We start from the raw sequence: 19,033 nt of genomic DNA, 5'->3' as shown, positions 1-19,033 counted from the left end.
GCGTTTAAATAAAAATAATATTAAGGATAATACTACGTGTTATCCAGTAAAATAGGTTAAAAGGAGCACATTTCAGGTTTATATGAGACAAAAAATGCTGGCCAATACTGATGTATGTTACTTTTTTGGCTGTCTTTTTTTTTTTTTAATTCAGCATATATATCTGTGTGTTTCTGGTGTACAAGAGAAAATGCTTTGATAAAGTGATAAATGTTACGTTTATTCATTTACTTCTTAATGTTACGTTATATTTGCCACATGTTATACATTCATTTATTTTTATTTGTTTTGTATGATGCTTTCTTTCTTTCTTTCTTTTTTAAGAATATAGATTGTGGTTACATCTGGCAATGTAACACTTCCTCTGGAAAGGACAAAAAAAAATTGTTACATGAATTTCTAAATAAATACATAAATAAATAAATAGTAACACTTTATTTTCTGTTGACCTTGTTGCACGTTACATGTACTTACTAGCATAATGAAAATAAATTATGCATACAATGCAACTGAACCAAACACTCATCTTAACGATGTAGTAAATACATTTAGTTAATTAAAATTAACCTTTTAACTGCCACTCCCTATCTTGAACATAGACATGAAAATGCAAAGTTAATTTTTTATAATTCATGAACGAAAACATTTTGTAATATGATTTTAATGTACAATTTCCATGGTAATTCAATGCCTGATTTTAAAATGGTTTTCAAAGGATGAATTTTGAGATTTTAAGTTTTCAGTTGATATATAATTTCTTAAGATTTCTATTGTGTGATAGGGAAAAAGGCGACGAAGAAAGTCTTTTTGTGACAAAGGTCAGAACTCCTGTTATGATGTGGATTTTTGAGGTGCACTCTTGTCATAAATTAATCTATAACTTTACCTACATAACTTGTAACACAAAGAGTGGTAAAATATCTATTTAGGAGACTTAGACCTTCCCAGCGATACATAGTTTGTCATGATTAGATTAGGATTTATTTGTAATATAGTGATGTAAACTTAGGCGTCCCACTGAGCGGATGGTGACAGTTAAAGGGTTAAATGTATATTTACACTGTAGCAAGAAAATCTGTAAACTATAGTGAAACCAAAAATTACAAATATGTGTTATAAACACGAACAAACAATCAGCAATTACCCTTAAGGTGAGACACTGCAGGTGAATAGGGTAAAAAAAAAAAAAAAGAAGTTATCACCTTAGTTGATTGATTGCATTGATAATTGCAAACTTTTTTTTCGTTTTTGTATTACAAGTTTTCTAAAATGTTATGTTTAAATATGCATATGATGCATTATCTAATGAAATATGCATTAATTTGCATACATTTCTAGTAAAAAAAACTGAACACTGGATAAAGTCAGTTTCCAAATTCTTGTTTATTTATTTATTTATTTATTTATTTTTGACATATTAGAGTCAGATATTTTTAAAGAGACAATGTTGGGTATCTCATATTTCCATAATATTTCTCATATATCCATAATTCAGAAAATATTTAGAACAGACAGAAAACAATATATTTTCAGAATTTTGGGGGAATAAAATGTTGTATATAATCAAGCAAATTATATATGAACAAATCCCTCTGTAAATACTTCAGGATATAGACAGGAGTGTAAAATGTAAAGCTTGGTGTAAGTGAAGTAGAGATTTATGGCTCAGTGTACAAGAAAAAAAATAATTTTAAGAAAACGGCCTTTAAAAATATGTATTGTAATTGAAATCTATTGACACAAATAGATAAAATGCTATATAAAGAAACACTTAAGAGTGTGTTTTGGATGTTTTCTTTTCACTAGTCTAAAAAAAAAAAATAAATAAATAAATAAAAACTTCATGAAAAACCCCCAAAGCCCAAAATCTCAGGTGCTTGAAGAAAAAAAAAAAAGTTTTTGCCTGCAGTGTCTCCTCTTAAATTTTACAAAACTTAATTACAACATTCTTAATTACACAACATTCTTTGCAGTTTATTAAGTGAGTCAAATGCAGATTCTGGAACCACTCTAGGCTGCTTTTCCCAAAAGCATCATAAGCCTGCGTTAAAAGGTATCAGTTGTCTTTTACAGTGCTTTTGGGAAATGCTGCCCTTATGGATTCAAGAAGTTCATTTAGTGAATGATTCATCAGAATGGTGTGAGTTTGTGAGTCATCTTGAACAATTAATAAAAAAAAAAAAGCAGCCTCTTAGAAATTATGACTTTTCACCTTAGGGTTAAAACACACACACACAGACCCGTCTGGTCAGCTATCCTTTAGGGACTCTCCATAGGCGTAATGGTTTTTATACTGTACAAACCATATTTTCTATCGCCCTTCACCAACCCTACACTTTAACTCATTCTGTATGATTTATAAGCTTTTGTACTCATGGGGACCTCAATTTAGGTACCCACCGTGACATGAGTCGCCATGAGTCTGTATATTCAGGTTTAAGTCCCCACCAGTATATATACCTGTAAATCATATCACACACACACACACACGCACACAAATGTGACAGTCACATTGTGATATACGAAGTCACAGTTGGAAAACAAAACAAAACAACAACAAAAAAACATATATAAATGCCTTTAACTAGTGCTTGTTTTGTTCTGCATTTCAAGTGGAAACTTGAAATTCAGGAGAGAAATCAGATCAAGCACTGAGCACTGTTCACTTGTTCACAGACAAAAACAGTCCAAAACATTTCAATATAAATATGTTAGTGGATTTTGATTTTTTTTTTTTTTTTTTTTTTTGAGGAAGCACCTTGTCAAACTTGTCATGCCTTAATGGATTTGTTACAAACATGCAGCTTTTCACTTCGTAAGACATTAATTGATGGACTGGAGTGGTGTGGATTACATTTGAACTCTTATCCTGATGGCACCCATTCACTGCGGAAGATCCACTGTGATATTTTGTAATAATTCATGTAATATTTTCTTCCAAATCTGCAGCTTAACTAGCCTGAATGTAAATTTTCATTTTTGGGTGAACTATTCCTTTAATTACATTAAAAATATCAATCTTACATAAATCAAATTGCATTGCATTTTATTTTAGGATTTCCCTTGATTAGAATAAATCTTGCTGTACTATTTGACACTGTTAACAACATTACTGTTTTCTTGCAGATGAGAAATTTGACAATAAGACTGCAGATAGCAGCAGAAATGAGCATAAAACATCAAAACTGAGACACAAACGCATCTTTTTTTTTTTTTTTTTTTTTAACCACTTAATTTTACTTTCTTCCTACAGCTTAGTGCCACATCATCCCATCCATCCTTGAATGTGGGCACTGATAAAGAGGCAATCCTGTTAAAGTTGGAAGCCGTCAGTGGTTGACCAGTCAGTCAGATAATTAGCAGTTTTTACAGTCATTCATATTTCAGAGCTTTCTTCAAGAAATAAATATATTAACTGCAACATATCAAATACATTTTATCCAAAGTATCATGCAATAAACACTGCATGAACAGACATTTCAAGAGCAACCTGGTTTGCTGGTATAACAGAAAGTGCTTTGCTATAATAGTTTTTTTAACCAATGAAACTATTCATCCCCCTCTAAACTGACATCAGACCTGTAACACAACAGCACTAGCGCCACAAAATATATTTAAGGAGTTTACGTTTCTGTAGGGAAACTGCATTCCAGATAGATAATTTAACATATTAGAATATTATCTGTACATACACTGAAAAACCTCCTTAATTCGGCAGTCAGATTAGCATCTCTAAACAGCAATAACTATACTTGTAAAATAACCCATCTCTAGCATCCTGATTTACTGACCATTTCAATTTACTATATGGAGACACAGCACCAAAACTGGCTGCATGGATTGCTTCCTCAATGAAGTTATGTTCGGTTGCATTAAACAAAGTGCTAGTTCATGTCATGAATATGAAAAACAAATGCAGAAAACATAACTGATCATTCGTTTCATTGCAAAAACAAACCTAGCAGAATTATTCTCAGTTGTTTTAAACTACAAATGGAAAATATAAAGAAAAAAGAAAGCTTACGAAACAAACGTCTGATGTTTGTCACTGCAGGCTTTTCGTTGTACTATTTGATTTCTACAAATTGTAAGACAATGTAACAGAATGGTGTTACAGCTTGTTTTGACTGAAAGTGCATCTTATATGCATAGAGTTGGTCTGCAAGTGTGTGTCTGTGAAATCTATGTTTCACTTCAGTGTCTCAATCAGCCCTGAAAAATGTGAACTTCCTCTTCACTGAAGTTCAGCTGTCTGACCAATCTGTGAGAGAGTATACAGTGAGAAAAACAATTTAATACATTACCAAACAGAAAAAAAAACAAAAACTCTCATTTATTAAAAATATGTGTAAACTATTTTAAAATAAATGACTCACTGCACTGCTAATTCTGTGAATCCGGTTGGGCCGCACACACACACTAAACACTTGGCGTTTTCTGGTCTCTCCAGGAAGTTTTGCAGCATACAAGCATCTATTCGCCCTCTTCTGCCTTTCCATGAGTCTGTCGGCTCTGACAGAACATACTCCACCTCAAACCTAATAAACATACATGCCGATTAGGATGCTGATTAAATAGACAGTTTGAACCAACAATAAATCTGAAATGAGCTAAATAATGCTACTATTGTCTTCTGTAGAGTTACTTTAGGGCTGAAGTCAAAGTAGTTTCAAAACTGATGCATTTTGCATTATTAAAACAGTTATTTTCCTGTTTATTATGGTTAAGCTGCTTTGAGACATTCTTACTGAATAAATCGCTACGTAAATACTTGACAGTAGACAGTAAGGCAGATAACTTGAAAAGACACTGACTTAGACAGACCCATAGAGTATTCAAAAATTTGACAATTCTGATTAAATGAACACTCCGATATAAAATGTGATAAACGATACCTTTCTTCTTTCGTACATAGTTCATCCAGCTGAGAGCACCAAAGTATGTCCCTCTCCTGATGATTAAAGAACATCAGCTTGGTTTTTCTGAAAAGACACAAACACACACACACACACACACATACATATTAATATTATTGTTGTTATTTTGATTATTCAATGATTTAAAGTATTTTTATGGTTATTTTATCCATTATTTCAGATTAGCCGATTATTCCATTAGTTAACTTACCAATAAACAACAACTGTAACTTCTACCAATTATCTTTTAACATTTTATTCAATTTTCTAAAAAAACTTCACAAACAAAAAACTACCAAGAATTAAAAGACATATATCAGTATTACAAATGTCCATGATGGCTGCTTTACCAGTCAAAAATTGGGACTGACAACCACATTTTCTTATGTGTCAGTCTTGAAAGTTCATTCAGCAGATTAGCTGAAAGTAGCTGCTTTAATACAAATCTGTAACAATGAACAGTTGAAATGACAGCATCAAAGATGGCAATGTCCATAACATCAGGAAGCTTTATCACAAGCCAAGTTTCCATCCAGGTCTTTTATGATGTTTTGTTATTGACTAAAAGAATATGCGTAAAAACATTGTGAAATTTGCTGTCTCCAGCCTGTTTCCATTCAGCTGGCTTTTTACGGATAAAATGGTGTGCGTGATGATGTCATCCAAAGTTTTGGTGTATCGCAAAACATTTGTCCTATTACACCTATTCAATTTATTATATAGGCTTTTATTTAATTGCATAGGCCAACATTACATTACTTTTTATTAACTATAATTTATTAAGTGTCATGTTCTTTTTGTTTTTTGTTTTTTTGGGGGGGTACTTAGGCCTATAGACTATTTAGATACTTTAGCATCAAGCAATATTCAGAAACAGGTGCAGTTGTATTATTATTATTTTTTATTGACTTTTAGACTGTATTGTTATTTTATTTAAACATAATAAAGATATATATATATATATATATATATATATTAAAAAAAATAAATAGGCTTATATGCAATTTTTTTTCTAAATAATTGGTAAGTAAAATGAAAGAAAATGAAAGAAAAAAGTTGTGCAACGAGTAGCAGTTCATATGCAGAATTCCATTTTATTTTTGTGATGCGCTCTTGAGAAAGCAGCATCCTGTTTGTTTCCTTTATTTTACAAAAGCACAATGTTTTGTTTTTAATTGTGAATTAATGCATTTTTTTTTTTTTTACTTTTTGTACAAAATGAATACATTTTAACTTGCAACATACTAAAGGAACATCAAATTAAGATATGTCTATTTTGAAAGGTAACTTGTCTTTTTCTTACCATATATAAAATAATTTCTAATATAAATAAGGTTTAATGTGCTTTTGAACTACAGAGAAACGGTGCTTTAATGTGAGCAACAGCACAAACACGGACGCTGCCTACAGGCTAATTCTATCATGTGACACCACATTTATTTGCATTAAGACCCCTTTTCTCGACAAAAAGTGCTTCCAAACTAATTTTTGTGACGTTTGAACTATTGATATAGAATTTATGTGCTACAGTTGAACGGAAAAAGATTGTGTCGACACGTGAGAAATTTTAACGGTTAAATGGCATTTCCATCAACTATATCGGTAACAATTTTGAAGCACTAAATATTTTTTTTCACAAAAAATCCTTGGATGAGAACCTGGCTACATTTGACAGTGCGTTATTAAAGGGAACCCCGGGTATTAAGACTTGTACAGCTTAATATAACAGTAATGGTGTCTCTTACTGAAATACATAGTGGAAAACCCATGAAAGATTCACATAATTAAAAAAAAATCCACATTGTTTTAATACATGTTGCGGACTATTTAGATTGTGTGAGCTACTGGCTCTACTTGTTGCTATTTTTTACTGCAACACAACACAGAAAATAAAATACTGATATGATGACCACAGCTACTGAAGGAGGTTATAGGTTAAAAGAGAAGTCCGCTTCCAGAACAACAATTTACAGATAATGTATTCACCCCCTTGTCGTCCAAGATGTTCACGTCTTTCTTTCTTCAGTCGTAAAGAAATTGTTTTTTGAGGAAAACATTTCAGGATTTTTCTCCATATAATGGACTGATATGGTGCCCTGAGTTTGAACTTCCAAAATGTAGTTTAAATGCAGCTTCAAACGATCCCAAATGCGGTTGTAAATGATCTCAGCCAAGGAAGAAGGGTCTTACCTAGCAAAACAATCAGTTATTTTCATAAAAATAATACAATTTATATACAAACACTAGGGCTGGGCGATTTTGCCTAAAAAAAAATCTTCGATTTTTTAAAGAAAAATTCGAGTTTCGATTCGATTTTCGATTTTTGTTTTCAATGCACTTAAAAATGACTGCAGACATAAGATATAGTGTCAAAAGTGCAACTTTATTGCTATGATTGTCCTCAAGAGTTAAAATGCGTAGAATCCCAAAACAAAAAGTAAATTAGGCTCTGTCATTCAACAATTTCAAGCTTTAACCCAGGTTTAAGCAAAAGTGCAACAACTTCACAGTAGCTTAAATTTTCTGTTCAAGAAATCAGATAATTACAAATTTTGTAACATATAACATTACAATTAAAAAAAAAACTAAACTCTTCTCAGTATAGTGTGAATATAAAAAATGAAACATGCCTGTGGCAGACATATAGCCTGCTCAAAGAGTAAACAATTGTAAACTTTTATCTAGAACAACAAAACACGTGCTTGTTAGATCTCTGAAACATTATGCTCATTCTAAACATTTTTTGCAAGAAAGATGAGCCTGTCCACAACCTCTGGCTTAAGGCAGGCCCGGTTGCAGGTAACTATTCCCCCACCCACACTAAATACCCTCTCTGAGGGGGCACTAGTGGCTGGAATAGAAAGATACTCACTGCAGATCTTTTCCCGAGTTGTATTGTACAGGTGAGGCAGCGCTACATCGGCGAAATACTTGCGACTGGGGACAACGTACCTCGCATCTAATACTTTCAGCATGTGATTAAAGCCTCGCTTTTTGACAGAATAAATTGGCAGCATGTCTGTGGCAATATAAAACGTGATCGCCTCTGTAATCGCTTTCCATCGCGCTCCGTTCTTATCATAAGGCACACAGTTTGTAAAGCTCTCAGGAAGTGTAGTTTGCTTTTTAGCAGGTGTGCTAGAGGAGCCGTTTTCACTACGGAGCCGGTTGCACTTCTCCCATTCTTCGGGATGTTTATTCCTCAGGTGCTGGAAAAGATTTGTTGTACTGCTGCTTCCAGTAGCAACAGCTTTGAAACATATTTTGCAGCAAGGCTTCGTCTGTGTTTTGTCTGCTGCATCAAAACCAAACCAGTTCCAAATTACGGAGTTACCTGTGCCTTTCTTTGGAAGTAATTCTCTGCTACACGCTGCCATGTTGTTTTGACTGTGTTACGCGGGGCGGGGGCTGGGCCTGGCTCATATCGCGCTACGGTAATGCACAAGGACGAAACGCGGAAAAGTCCGAAAAAACTATTGTGGCAAAAAACTCGAGTTTGCAAAATAAAAATCGTTTTAAACTACAAAATCGATAAATCGTTTAAATCGATTTTTTGCCCAGCCCTAACAAACACTCGTCTTGTCTTGCTTTTCCTGACCTCTGTTTTTTTCCGGTTCATGACAGTCAGGGTATGTAAACAAAACTCCCATCGCATGTTCTCCCTCAACTTTAAAATCTTCCTACATCGCTGTTTTACCTTTTTTGTTAAGGGTGTTTGATCATCTTTGCATGTTCACTTTGCAAAGACTGAGTCAGAACTTCTGCAGCGATGTAGGATGATTTTGAAATGATTTTTGAAATTAAGGGAGAAAATACGATCAGAGTTTTTCGACATACCCGAACTGTCTTGAACCAGAATACACAGAGTTCAGGCAGAGTAAGACAAGATGAGCGTTTGAGATTAATAAGTATTTAAATTGTATTTTTTTAATGAAAATAACCGATCATTTTGCTAGACTCTTCTTCCTCGGCTGGGGTCATCTACAACCGCATTTGGGATTGTTTGAAGCCGCATTTGAAACTGCATTTTGGAAGTTCAAACTCTTTATGACTAAAGAAAAAAAGACATGAACATCTTGGATGACAAAGGGGTGAGTACATTATCTGTAAATTGTTGTTCTGGAAGTGGACTTCTCCTTTAAGCATATGCTTAAACCAAATGGTGTATCATCGACTTTCCTCACAAAGAGTCTAAACGCCCCCAGATATCAAGTAAAATCCATGCTGAGAAACTCCTTCAGTGGCTGCAGTGTCATGACAAGTGTCAGCATGTTCACATCCTGCTAAGATGCCATTTAGCGTTTCTTGTCTCTGCCTCGTCAGTAGCTGTGGTCTACTAAAAGCCCCAAATGCATCAGGGCTAAAGTGCAGAGAACAAACACTTTAGGAAGTGTTACTCGTCCAAAGGCATCTTCCCATTTTTTTCATCTCTTTTTATCGCTAGTAAAGCAGTGAATATTTACATTGTTTCTCTTGGTGCCCTTCCACTGAAAATTAAAAAAAAATCATGGGTTTTCTACTACATATTCCAGTAAGAGACATCTTTTACAGAATATTAAACCATACAAGTCTTAATACCCGGTGTTCCCTTTAAATGAATGAGGCCAACCGAGGTCTGAGTTCATCCAAATTTTTTTTTTTTTTTTTTTATGTTCAGGGTAACTGATTTTATACATTGATTAAAACCACCTTTACACCAACAAAAACGATTGCAACATTTGCTTTTTGAATTGTGACTTAAAAAGCGTGTTGTTTGTCGTGTTTTGTTTTGTTTTTTTCTTCCAGATTAGTACGAGGCATACCTGATTGATGTGAGGTCCTGTAGGGCCAGCTGTATGAGACGAGCCATGGGTGTGAAACCTGTGCCGGCTGCTAACATGTACAAATGAGTGACATCACGCAGGATTCGCGTAGTGAAGGACCCCTCAGGACCACCTACTAACAGAGAGGATCCTGGAACAGACCAGAAACATGACAGCAGTTAGCAGGGTTTGTGATCCAATGCAATTCTGATTTTCATGGTTATTTTCATGGTTAACTGAAACTTACTATTTGTTTTTTTTTTTGTTACTATTAATTACTAAGTACTATTTATTTGGGCTTTTGTTCTTTCTGTATGTGCAAAACAGGGTTGTGAGCCATGAACTGAGGAAGCTTTTTAGTTTTATTTTAATTCAAAGAAAAACCCTACACCCTAATAGGTGTAATTTATGGCTTCACAGATCTTACAAACAGGTTTATGGACAAGGGTTCAAATTCCAGCTCATGAATTGCCCAACTATGGTGCAAAAATCATGTGATACCGTTTCCTTCTTTAGATAAAAAAAAATACATGTGAAGTTACAAACCAATAGGAAGGTTGGCGAGATGTGAGGTCAATAATCCATCAAGGTAGATCTTCATCATGAGATGTAAGTCTGAGCCCATTCCAGCGCTGGATTGTGAGGGAGGTATTAGCGTCTGATCCACTGGTGTGTAGGGTTTCACAACATCTGTACCTGTTCACCAAACACACAAAACCAGACTGCTGAACACTCCATAAAACAGTCACCTTCCATCGGTTCTCTTTAGATCAGCAGAGCATATGATGTGTGACATATAGTGACGTATTACCCTGGAGAGATGTTTTGAGGTAGATGTGTCTCCCCACAGGAACTTGCATATGTGACCCTGGAGGAAGCTGTAAACGCAAGATCTGTGTGTTGTGTGTCACGTCTGTTTTCGAAACCAACACACATTCCCTATAGAAGAGCTCTGTGATGAAACAAATGTTGTTAAACCTTACCATTATTAATCATTAATGTTTTACCAAGTTATTTCTTTAAGAGTTATTTCTTTCTTTCTTTTTTTTTTTAAATTACAACATTAAATTTTATATCAAACAAGAGAAAACTGTGAAATAAATAAATAAATAAATAAATAAAAGTGATGAAGAAATTAGGTAACTGAGCAAATTTACTAATTACTTATATACTAAAATATTTATATCAGCCAAATATGTTTAAAAAATATTTTACTTTGTCCTAGAACTGTATAAGAGTAATAACATGTGTCATTTTAGAGTTTAAATGTGTTCTAAGAAGGGAAAGCAGATAAAAAGACCTTTTCAAAATTAATTTCAGTTTTAGTCACTGATGCATATGTTGTGGATGTATATTTGATTGAAAATGAATGCCTTCAACAGTAAAACATCTTTTCTTTCCCCTGTATTTAAACCTAAATCTGAAGTTTTTAAATATTTCAAAAGCAACTAAAATACAAACACAAGACAAAATTTTAACTTAGGAGCACAGCAGTAAAATATTAACATGAAAGTTTGCTTTAGGAATGCTGTAAATAATTTAACACTAAATTATGTTTATAACTAAATGAATGAATGAATGAATGAATTAATTAATTAATTAAATAAAGGGCCCAACACCGAGCCTTGTGGTACACCTATATTTCATGTTGTTACAAAAAATGTAGTATATCAAATGTGTTCTTTTATGCCTTTATCTTTACAAAATTAAACAGCAAATTCTCTGAAATTTAGATACTTGTCTGACAATTGAGATCATACATCTGTTACTCACCACGATCTTTACACTGAATGAATGTGTCATGGTGTTCTAGTGGCTGCCCCACTTTTGTCCACTTGTCTTTGACAGATTTGTGCAGACACACCTGAACTTTTCCTACAGAGTGGGCTGTCAGGACTACAAGCAGTGAATGATAGGAAAACACTCATTTAGAAGGAGAAATATTAATTATTGAACATTTATAATAATAAGCATAAATTTTAGTAGTACCATGTAAACGCCAAAGTAAATTAAAATGGTAACGAATCATGCCATCACTTTTTGTAAAGATAATTTTCAAGATATTTTACATTCAGCACAAAGCAAACAAGCAAACAAAAACAACGTCTTATTTAACACACTACTCACCGTCAACATGTCCTTGAACTTCACTGGACAGGCCTAAAAAAGGAACAGCGTTATTAACTATTATAGCATGTTATAACAACTATAGAGCTATAGACAACAATGATCACATCTGAGTGGCTGGAAAAATGCAGAAAGACCCACGCCAGTAGAGAAGGTACGACATCTTTCCCAAGAGCATCTCCACCCGAAGTGTGTCACCCTGTAGATCCACCACTGCACAGCCGGCATTGGGAATCTGGTGAGGGGAAAATAAAACAAAGTTTGACTTTCTTTTTTTTTTTTCTTCGTCTTTGTCTTTGAGAAAAGACAACCAGATAACCACTACATTTTATGAAAATGAATTAACACTGACCTTTCGCTTGGTATAAACAACAATATTAACAGTGCCATCTGTCTGGAACCAGTCATACCTAAAGATGAACCAATAAATAAGAACCAGCCAGTGTGACTTCAATTAGGTGAGGCTGAAAAGTTTACTTAATTTTTTTTGTCTAATTTTTGCTCAGCTTTAGATTTATTTTTCAAATAATGTAATTGTTTTAATAGAATTTTAATATAATTTATTTTTTCATAAAATACTAATATTTTTAGAGTGCTGTTGGTAAACTGTTTCTGAGTAGTTACAATTACTCTCTGGTTCAGAGACTGAATCTATCTGGGTTAAAAAAAATAAATAAATAAAAAAAATAACATTAACATTGCCAGCCAAAAGTATTACTCATTAGGCCACAACTAGCCATAAATTCTGCATAATAGAATGAAAATAAATAAATAAATAAATAAAAATCTGAATAAAACACAGATCAGCTGATACTGTACCAAAGAATGAGTCACTCAGTATCATTTTATTATAATCGTGATATAAGGGGGGGACACATACCTAGGGCGATGATCTTTGGTAGGGAGAGGAGTAGGTAAAGGCTCTTGTCTTAACGGTGGAGGAACAGACAAACCTGGTATGAAGAGAACCACACACAGAATTACTCCTCATGAGTCAAAAAAATTCATTAAGTAACACTCACTCAGCATTATTAACTAAAAATCTACGTAGTTAAACTATGGCTTTGATGTCATACCGTTCACGTGAGTGCTCTCCGTCTTCTCTGTCTGAACTGCAGGAACCAAAGGACCACGTAATAAGACATTAAAACAAAACAACAATAAAAATCTTATTTCAGCTTTGGTTCTGAAATTAAAGGAATGTTCCATTTTATTAACAGCATGTAAATTAATGCAGAAAAAATATTTTAACTACTGATTAGTGACAAGGCAGTATATGTTGTGTATGAGAATAATTATATATTTACACAAAATGAATGAATTTCACTGAACTATTTTCTACTATCAAAAAAGCTGAAGGAACCTTGAAGAACAGGGCTGGGCTTCACTGCCATCCTCCCCACCAGACACTCCTTCAGCATGGACTCATAATTCACCCACCGATGGACCTTGGGCAGACAAAAAAATCAGCAATATTAAGTATGCAAACATAAAGTAATTAGAAATCATTTGCAAACTATCAGTATACAGTTAATTCATAGTTTATTAAAAGAAGTCTCTTCATTTGTAATAGTAAGTGTTCCTAAAATGTTTACAAATACATTTCGCATTAATGTGAATCAGTTCACTGTACACATACTCATTTCTTTAACTTTCTTTAGTATTAATTAATAACTTTTAATGTTCTCACAAGCCATAACTTTGGTTTAAAACCTGGCCTCACTGTATATATGTATATAATCGTATGTAACATTTGTAACAGATTACAATAAATGAATACATACATACATACTTAATTGTATGTTTTGATACATGCTGATACAATTGAGCAGGGTTGCCAAGGTTTCACAACAAAACACGCCCAATTGCTACTCAAAACTAGCCCAATTCTAGACCAACTGCATTTCGAGGAGGGGTCCCCCATTAAAAAAAAAAAAAAAATGCTTTCTGGGGGATAAAATCCACATTTTTTGTCAGGGGTTCCCCTGGTAAATTTGCATTTCAGGGGCCAAATATGATATTATTGCGGTCGATTCAATCTGCGGACATCAAAAACAACCCGTGGCAACAGTGTTAAAGTAGTCCAATTCTGCGGGAAATCCACTGACTTGGAAACACTGCAATTGAGTCAACTACGTTAAATGCAAAATGATTTTTTTTGTAATCACAAATTCAACAAAATCAACAGATAAATTCCATGAAGAGTATTTGGAAACATTTGTACATCCATAAAGTTGTTCATATATAAATGATTCACATTTAAATGTGCATGTGGTAAAACCAACTTAAAATACTTTCAAATACACATCAGAGCATGTTGTTTAAACAATAAATAAATAAAAAATAACTAATTTGCACATTATTTATAATTGTAATAGTATACTTAATATAAAGCATTACCCCAAAAATCAGGAAGCATTTACCTGGTCAAACAGGTCAGTGCTATCAATCCCAGCAGCCCTCATTAGCTCCTCCTCCCCACCAGGATGGAAATCCATGTAGGCACTCACGTTATAGACCATACCTTAAAAAAAAAACAAACAAAAAAAAAACACACCCGTATTGAGTCATGTATACATCTGACACAGCTTTTATCTCTTTTCTGGATACAAACTGAATTAAAAGTAATCACTTATGCTGACCAAGGCTGCATTTATTGAATGAAAAACAGAGTGACTTTTCAGTATCATTAATCCAAGTGTCACAAGAAGATCCTTCAAAAATCATTCATCTGATTTTGCTGCTTCAATAATAATTTCTTATTATTAATAATGCTGAAAACATTTGTGCTGCTTAACATGTTTGTGGAAACTACAATATTGATAATAATAATACAATATACTACTACTAATATATATATACATATATATATATATAGCCTTCCTTAAAATCAGTATGCATAAAAAAAAAAAAAAAAACTTAACTGATATGAGCTGTGTTCATGGTGTGTATTTTGACATTAGATTAGATTAGATTAGATTCAACTTTATTGTCATTACACATGTACAAGTACAAGATTGATATACTGTGAGTATAATATACAGATTGCTAGTAACTATAATCAGATTTACAAATAGATGAACAATATATACAAGTTGCTATTAACTGTAATCAGGAATTTGCAGATAGATATGAACAATGTACAGGTTGCTATATTCTATAAACAGGAATTTACAAATAGACATGTACAGATATATATGTAATCAGAAATTTACAAATGTATTGTGCAATGTATATTTGCTTTTCAAATAGGTATGTACAGTGTAGTGCAATAAATATTAAATAGTGCAATAAATATTATACCTCTAATGCAGGTCCAGCAGTCATTCCTGGTGTTGTGTTTCTTCAGCTCCTCTTCTGTCACTTCAATCAATCTTCCTCTCAGTCCAGTCAAATCACGTCCACTCTTGGTCAGTCGGATCCAGTCCAGGAGACTGTGACCTGGCTTTAGCGCCACCTGTATTCGTCACACACAGCAGTAAACGTACAGTGCTGCATTTAGTGACAACTGAACGCTAAATGCAGAGACGTCGCATTTTTCAATGTATTTAAATCATTTGCATTTAAAGGCATTTCCAGCGACTCTATTTTAGTTTAAGGGACCAACCTTATTTCTGGACTGTCCGGTTGGTGCGACTCTCTGCTGGGATCCAGCTGCCGGAAAAGACTGAGATGGTACATTCAACATCTCTGATGCTTTGAAACAAACCCAGTTCCTGAGAAAACCTGCCCAAATACACTTAATGTCACTGATCAGATGACAAAACCTGGTAAAAACACACTAACTTGAGAAACTACACTTAATGTCACTGATCAGAGGAGTTTGCTTATGAGGAAGTGTTATGAGAGTGTTATGAAATGCGACTTCCTCATTTTGGCAGGTGGCCTTATTTTGTTTGAGCTATCGAACATCACATCATGATGCAGTTCAGCTGCTCTACAAACACACTAACACTGATAAATGTAAATAGCGATGATACTGCTGTCACAACACAACCGACAGCAGCTACAACACTTTCCTACTTAGAAAAACTGTCGCCAAAATATGACGTCTTATCATCCGCCATTGTCATTTCATAATAAAAGACGAATGTAACTAGAATTAAATATTCATTCTTAAATAATTTTACACAAAACGCAAATGATATTGGTCTGTCAATACAAAAATAACTTACAAATAGAGGAAGCGATTGTGTCTTAATGCGTGTTTAAGTGACAATATTTGCAATATTATTTTTAATTATATTTATCTTCATATTTCTTTCTTTTTTCCAACTATAGATACATATATATATATATATATATATATATATATATATATATATATATATGACACTTGAGTTAACATGTTTTACTTTGGACCACTTTTTAAAAATATATTTCATGCTTTATTTTATTGTTTGAAAGTGCACTAGTACAGCTGCTACTCTCAAGATACAGACTATTTCTTATCTCTTTGTATTATTTATTTAACAACTCACCAGTCATAACACCTGAGATGGCAGAAAAAACAGCTGAAATTTTCCCTCTGTTTGCAGCTCTATAATCTTCCTCATCTTCCTCCTCAAAGTCCTCATCATCTTCCATTCCAGTAAATATTACTTTTACAGTCAATGGTTTTAAAAAAATATTAGACCTAATTATTGATTAGATAAAATAAAAGCATTAGTGAATGGCATTTAGACAAGGGGTACATGCTGATCGGACTTTTATTAATAGCTAATCTGTTTAATCCCACCAACAGGAACATAGTAAGAGTCAAATTTTCAAAATAAAAGTCTCAGTCGTAACGAAGTGTAACTTTGCAAACAAATATGGAACATTATACCAGAAACGTACATGACCACTTAAAAATCTTGGGGGAAAAAGATCTTATTCTTAAATCTGAATGTTGAGTCATATGGAGGACATTTTAAACTATGAGAAACTATGAGAAAAACACATGCCATCTCAGCATGTTTTTATGATTGAATAAACCTTTTTTTTTTTTTTTTACGTGCATTTCACCCGTAAAATGTCAGGCCATGTCACAGACACATTTGTTTATGTTACAATAAAACAAACAAACAAACAAACAAACAAGAAAAACCTTTACACAGGAGATTTTTACAAAAAGATAGTAGTGGATATATACCCCTACCTTCATCTACACAGTCAAACAAATTAATTAATCAAGATTTCCTCAAATAGTAAATTTTTATATCATAATTTCCTGTGTGACAGGACTGACCATGGCGTGACTTTGCTGTGACAGGGCCTGACTTTATGGATTTTGTTGATGCACAAAAAGTTGTTTTGTGTTCTTTATTTAAGTTTTGATGAGCATTCCTATTTTAAATTATAATATATTTAAATTATTATTATTGTCTCTCAGCTGCACTAAATTGAGTCATCTAACTGCAACCTGTATGAATTGGAATAATTAGTCATCATTACTTAAAGTTAATATAAACGACAATTATACCTATATATGTATTGAAATATCATTAATATACAAAGTGCAACCCCCAAAGCAGTGCTACATAAAATAAAACAAATAAAATAAATAAAAATAGGTGGATGCACATAAAAAGCTTTGAATTTACAGTGTAATGTCTATTTATTCAAATAATGTTTTATTAGGGCATACATTAAATGCATATTATGTGCAATAAAGGTAATAAAAGAGAACAATGACATTCATTTAAGGCCATATCACATAAATGTCAGGCCCTGTTACACTGTTTTATTACGGTCGGCAATGCCTGCTAGCATAAAAAACGTTAACATGTAATCAAGGAATTTCTGTAACCTTTTTTGACATGTTTTGGATTTTAAACATTTTCATTGTTTTCTGGGATGTTTTACCGTGACAGGGCCTGACCCTTTAGCTAAACCTCCTCCTCAAAAAAATAAAATCAATAAAAATAAAAATTAAAAAACAAGATTAAAATCATACAGTTCAATGACAGAACTCACCCTTGATCAGTGTTAGCTTCACCTTGTGTTTTTAATCAATTGATGTGAATGATAACAACTTAAACTTGTTATTGATGGAGTTTTTTTTTTTTTTTTTTTTTTTCTTTTTCTGAATAACAGTTTTTAGCATAACAAAACTATGAAAGCTGTAGGTCCAATATGGCTGAGGACAAGGACAAGGGCAGGATTTGTAATTTTCAAAAGTTTTTTTTTTTTAATAAAGAAAAAAATAACTGAGAACCCAATGAATGGCAAATTCTTTTACAGAACAACTCACAGAAATCAACCATTAGTCAATTTGAGACATTTGGATTACTTTTTATTCCCTGTAACAAGTCAAAGACAGATAATGTACGTTTCTGGTAAAATGTCCCATATAATCTTGTTCTGCAAGAAAACCTCAAACTAATTCTTATATCCTTCTACCTTACTTAAAACACTTTTCCTTTGGATGAATGCCTAGTAATCTGTGACAACAGATTGGCGCTTTCTGCTGCCTTCTGTTGAGTTTTGAAAACGAAATTGCGCTTCCGATCATGTTATGATCATCTTTTCTCAGAAAAGTGCAGGTTTTGTCCCCTCCATATATCTTGTAAAAGCAGAAACAGCATGAGGAAAATCCACACTTTTAAAATTAAGATATAAAAGCATGCAAGAATGAGATATTGTGAATATACACTTTAATGTTTAATGTACGAAATTGCAGTATGTTGTAGACTTAAATAAAACCAGCAATGATGATTTTGAGGTGTCTTTCGGTTGTACACGACTATGAAAATTAACAATATTTTTTGTCTTTTAAAAAAAACAAACTGCACCATGTGGATGAACGTGCAGACTGGAAATCGACCTGAATCTTTCATAGGATGATTTTAAATTTTAGGTATAAAAAACGACACTATTGTTCTTTTCATATGCACTGAAATATTTGCACCATGGTAGAAAACCAGCCTCAATTGTTCTTAAGGTGATTTTCACTTTTAAAGTAGGAAGAATGACCAATTTTAGGCTTTTAGTAGAAAACTAACAGTCTTGTTTGCTTGTTTATTTGTTTGTTTTTTATTGTACTGAAACAACAAACTGCACCATTTGAATGAAGGCAGAAATCAGACCAAATTGACCTTGGGATGCTTTTGAATTTCAGGTACAACAACCTATTTTTGTGTTGTTAGTAGTATTGTTTTCTAATATTTGTATCAAAACATCAAACTGCACCATTTGAGGAAATCG

General features: G+C 33.2%; 1 protein-coding gene across 1 annotated transcript; it reads right to left on the bottom strand.

The window, feature by feature from the left end:
- Window positions 1-2,719: 2,719 nt before the first annotated feature.
- On the bottom strand, window positions 2,720-16,544 carry LOC127178431 (cytochrome b5 reductase 4). The gene is made up of 17 exons (XM_051131302.1): window positions 16,327-16,544; window positions 15,453-15,571; window positions 15,149-15,302; window positions 14,269-14,369; window positions 13,209-13,293; window positions 12,922-12,957; window positions 12,726-12,798; window positions 12,198-12,255; window positions 11,987-12,080; window positions 11,846-11,878; window positions 11,492-11,614; window positions 10,530-10,670; window positions 10,265-10,414; window positions 9,719-9,869; window positions 4,896-4,982; window positions 4,377-4,538; window positions 2,720-4,261 (listed from the first exon to the last, which is right to left on the bottom strand). The coding sequence occupies exons 1-17, from the start codon at window positions 16,430-16,432 to the stop codon at window positions 4,207-4,209; spliced, it is 1,728 nt and encodes a 575-aa protein (XP_050987259.1). The 5' UTR covers window positions 16,433-16,544; the 3' UTR covers window positions 2,720-4,206.
- Window positions 16,545-19,033: the final 2,489 nt, after the last annotated feature.

This window comes from Labeo rohita, chromosome 16 (assembly GCF_022985175.1).
Source record: "Labeo rohita strain BAU-BD-2019 chromosome 16, IGBB_LRoh.1.0, whole genome shotgun sequence".
In the NCBI taxonomy this organism is placed as follows: domain Eukaryota; kingdom Metazoa; phylum Chordata; class Actinopteri; order Cypriniformes; family Cyprinidae; genus Labeo; species Labeo rohita.
This window is presented reverse-complemented; position numbering and strand designations above follow the sequence as displayed.

Excerpts from the sequence above, each read along its gene's own strand:
- LOC127178431 (XM_051131302.1), bottom strand. The coding sequence starts at position 16,432 with ATGGAAGATGATGAGGACTTTGAGGAGGAAGATGAGGAAGATTATAGA. Across the intron at positions 12,799-12,921 it reads GGAGAGCACTCACGTGAACG|GTTTGTCTGTTCCTCCACCG; the intron begins GTATGACATCAA and ends TCTTCATACCAG. Across the intron at positions 4,539-4,895 it reads CTATGTACGAAAGAAGAAAG|GTTTGAGGTGGAGTATGTTC; the intron begins GTATCGTTTATC and ends TATGTTTATTAG.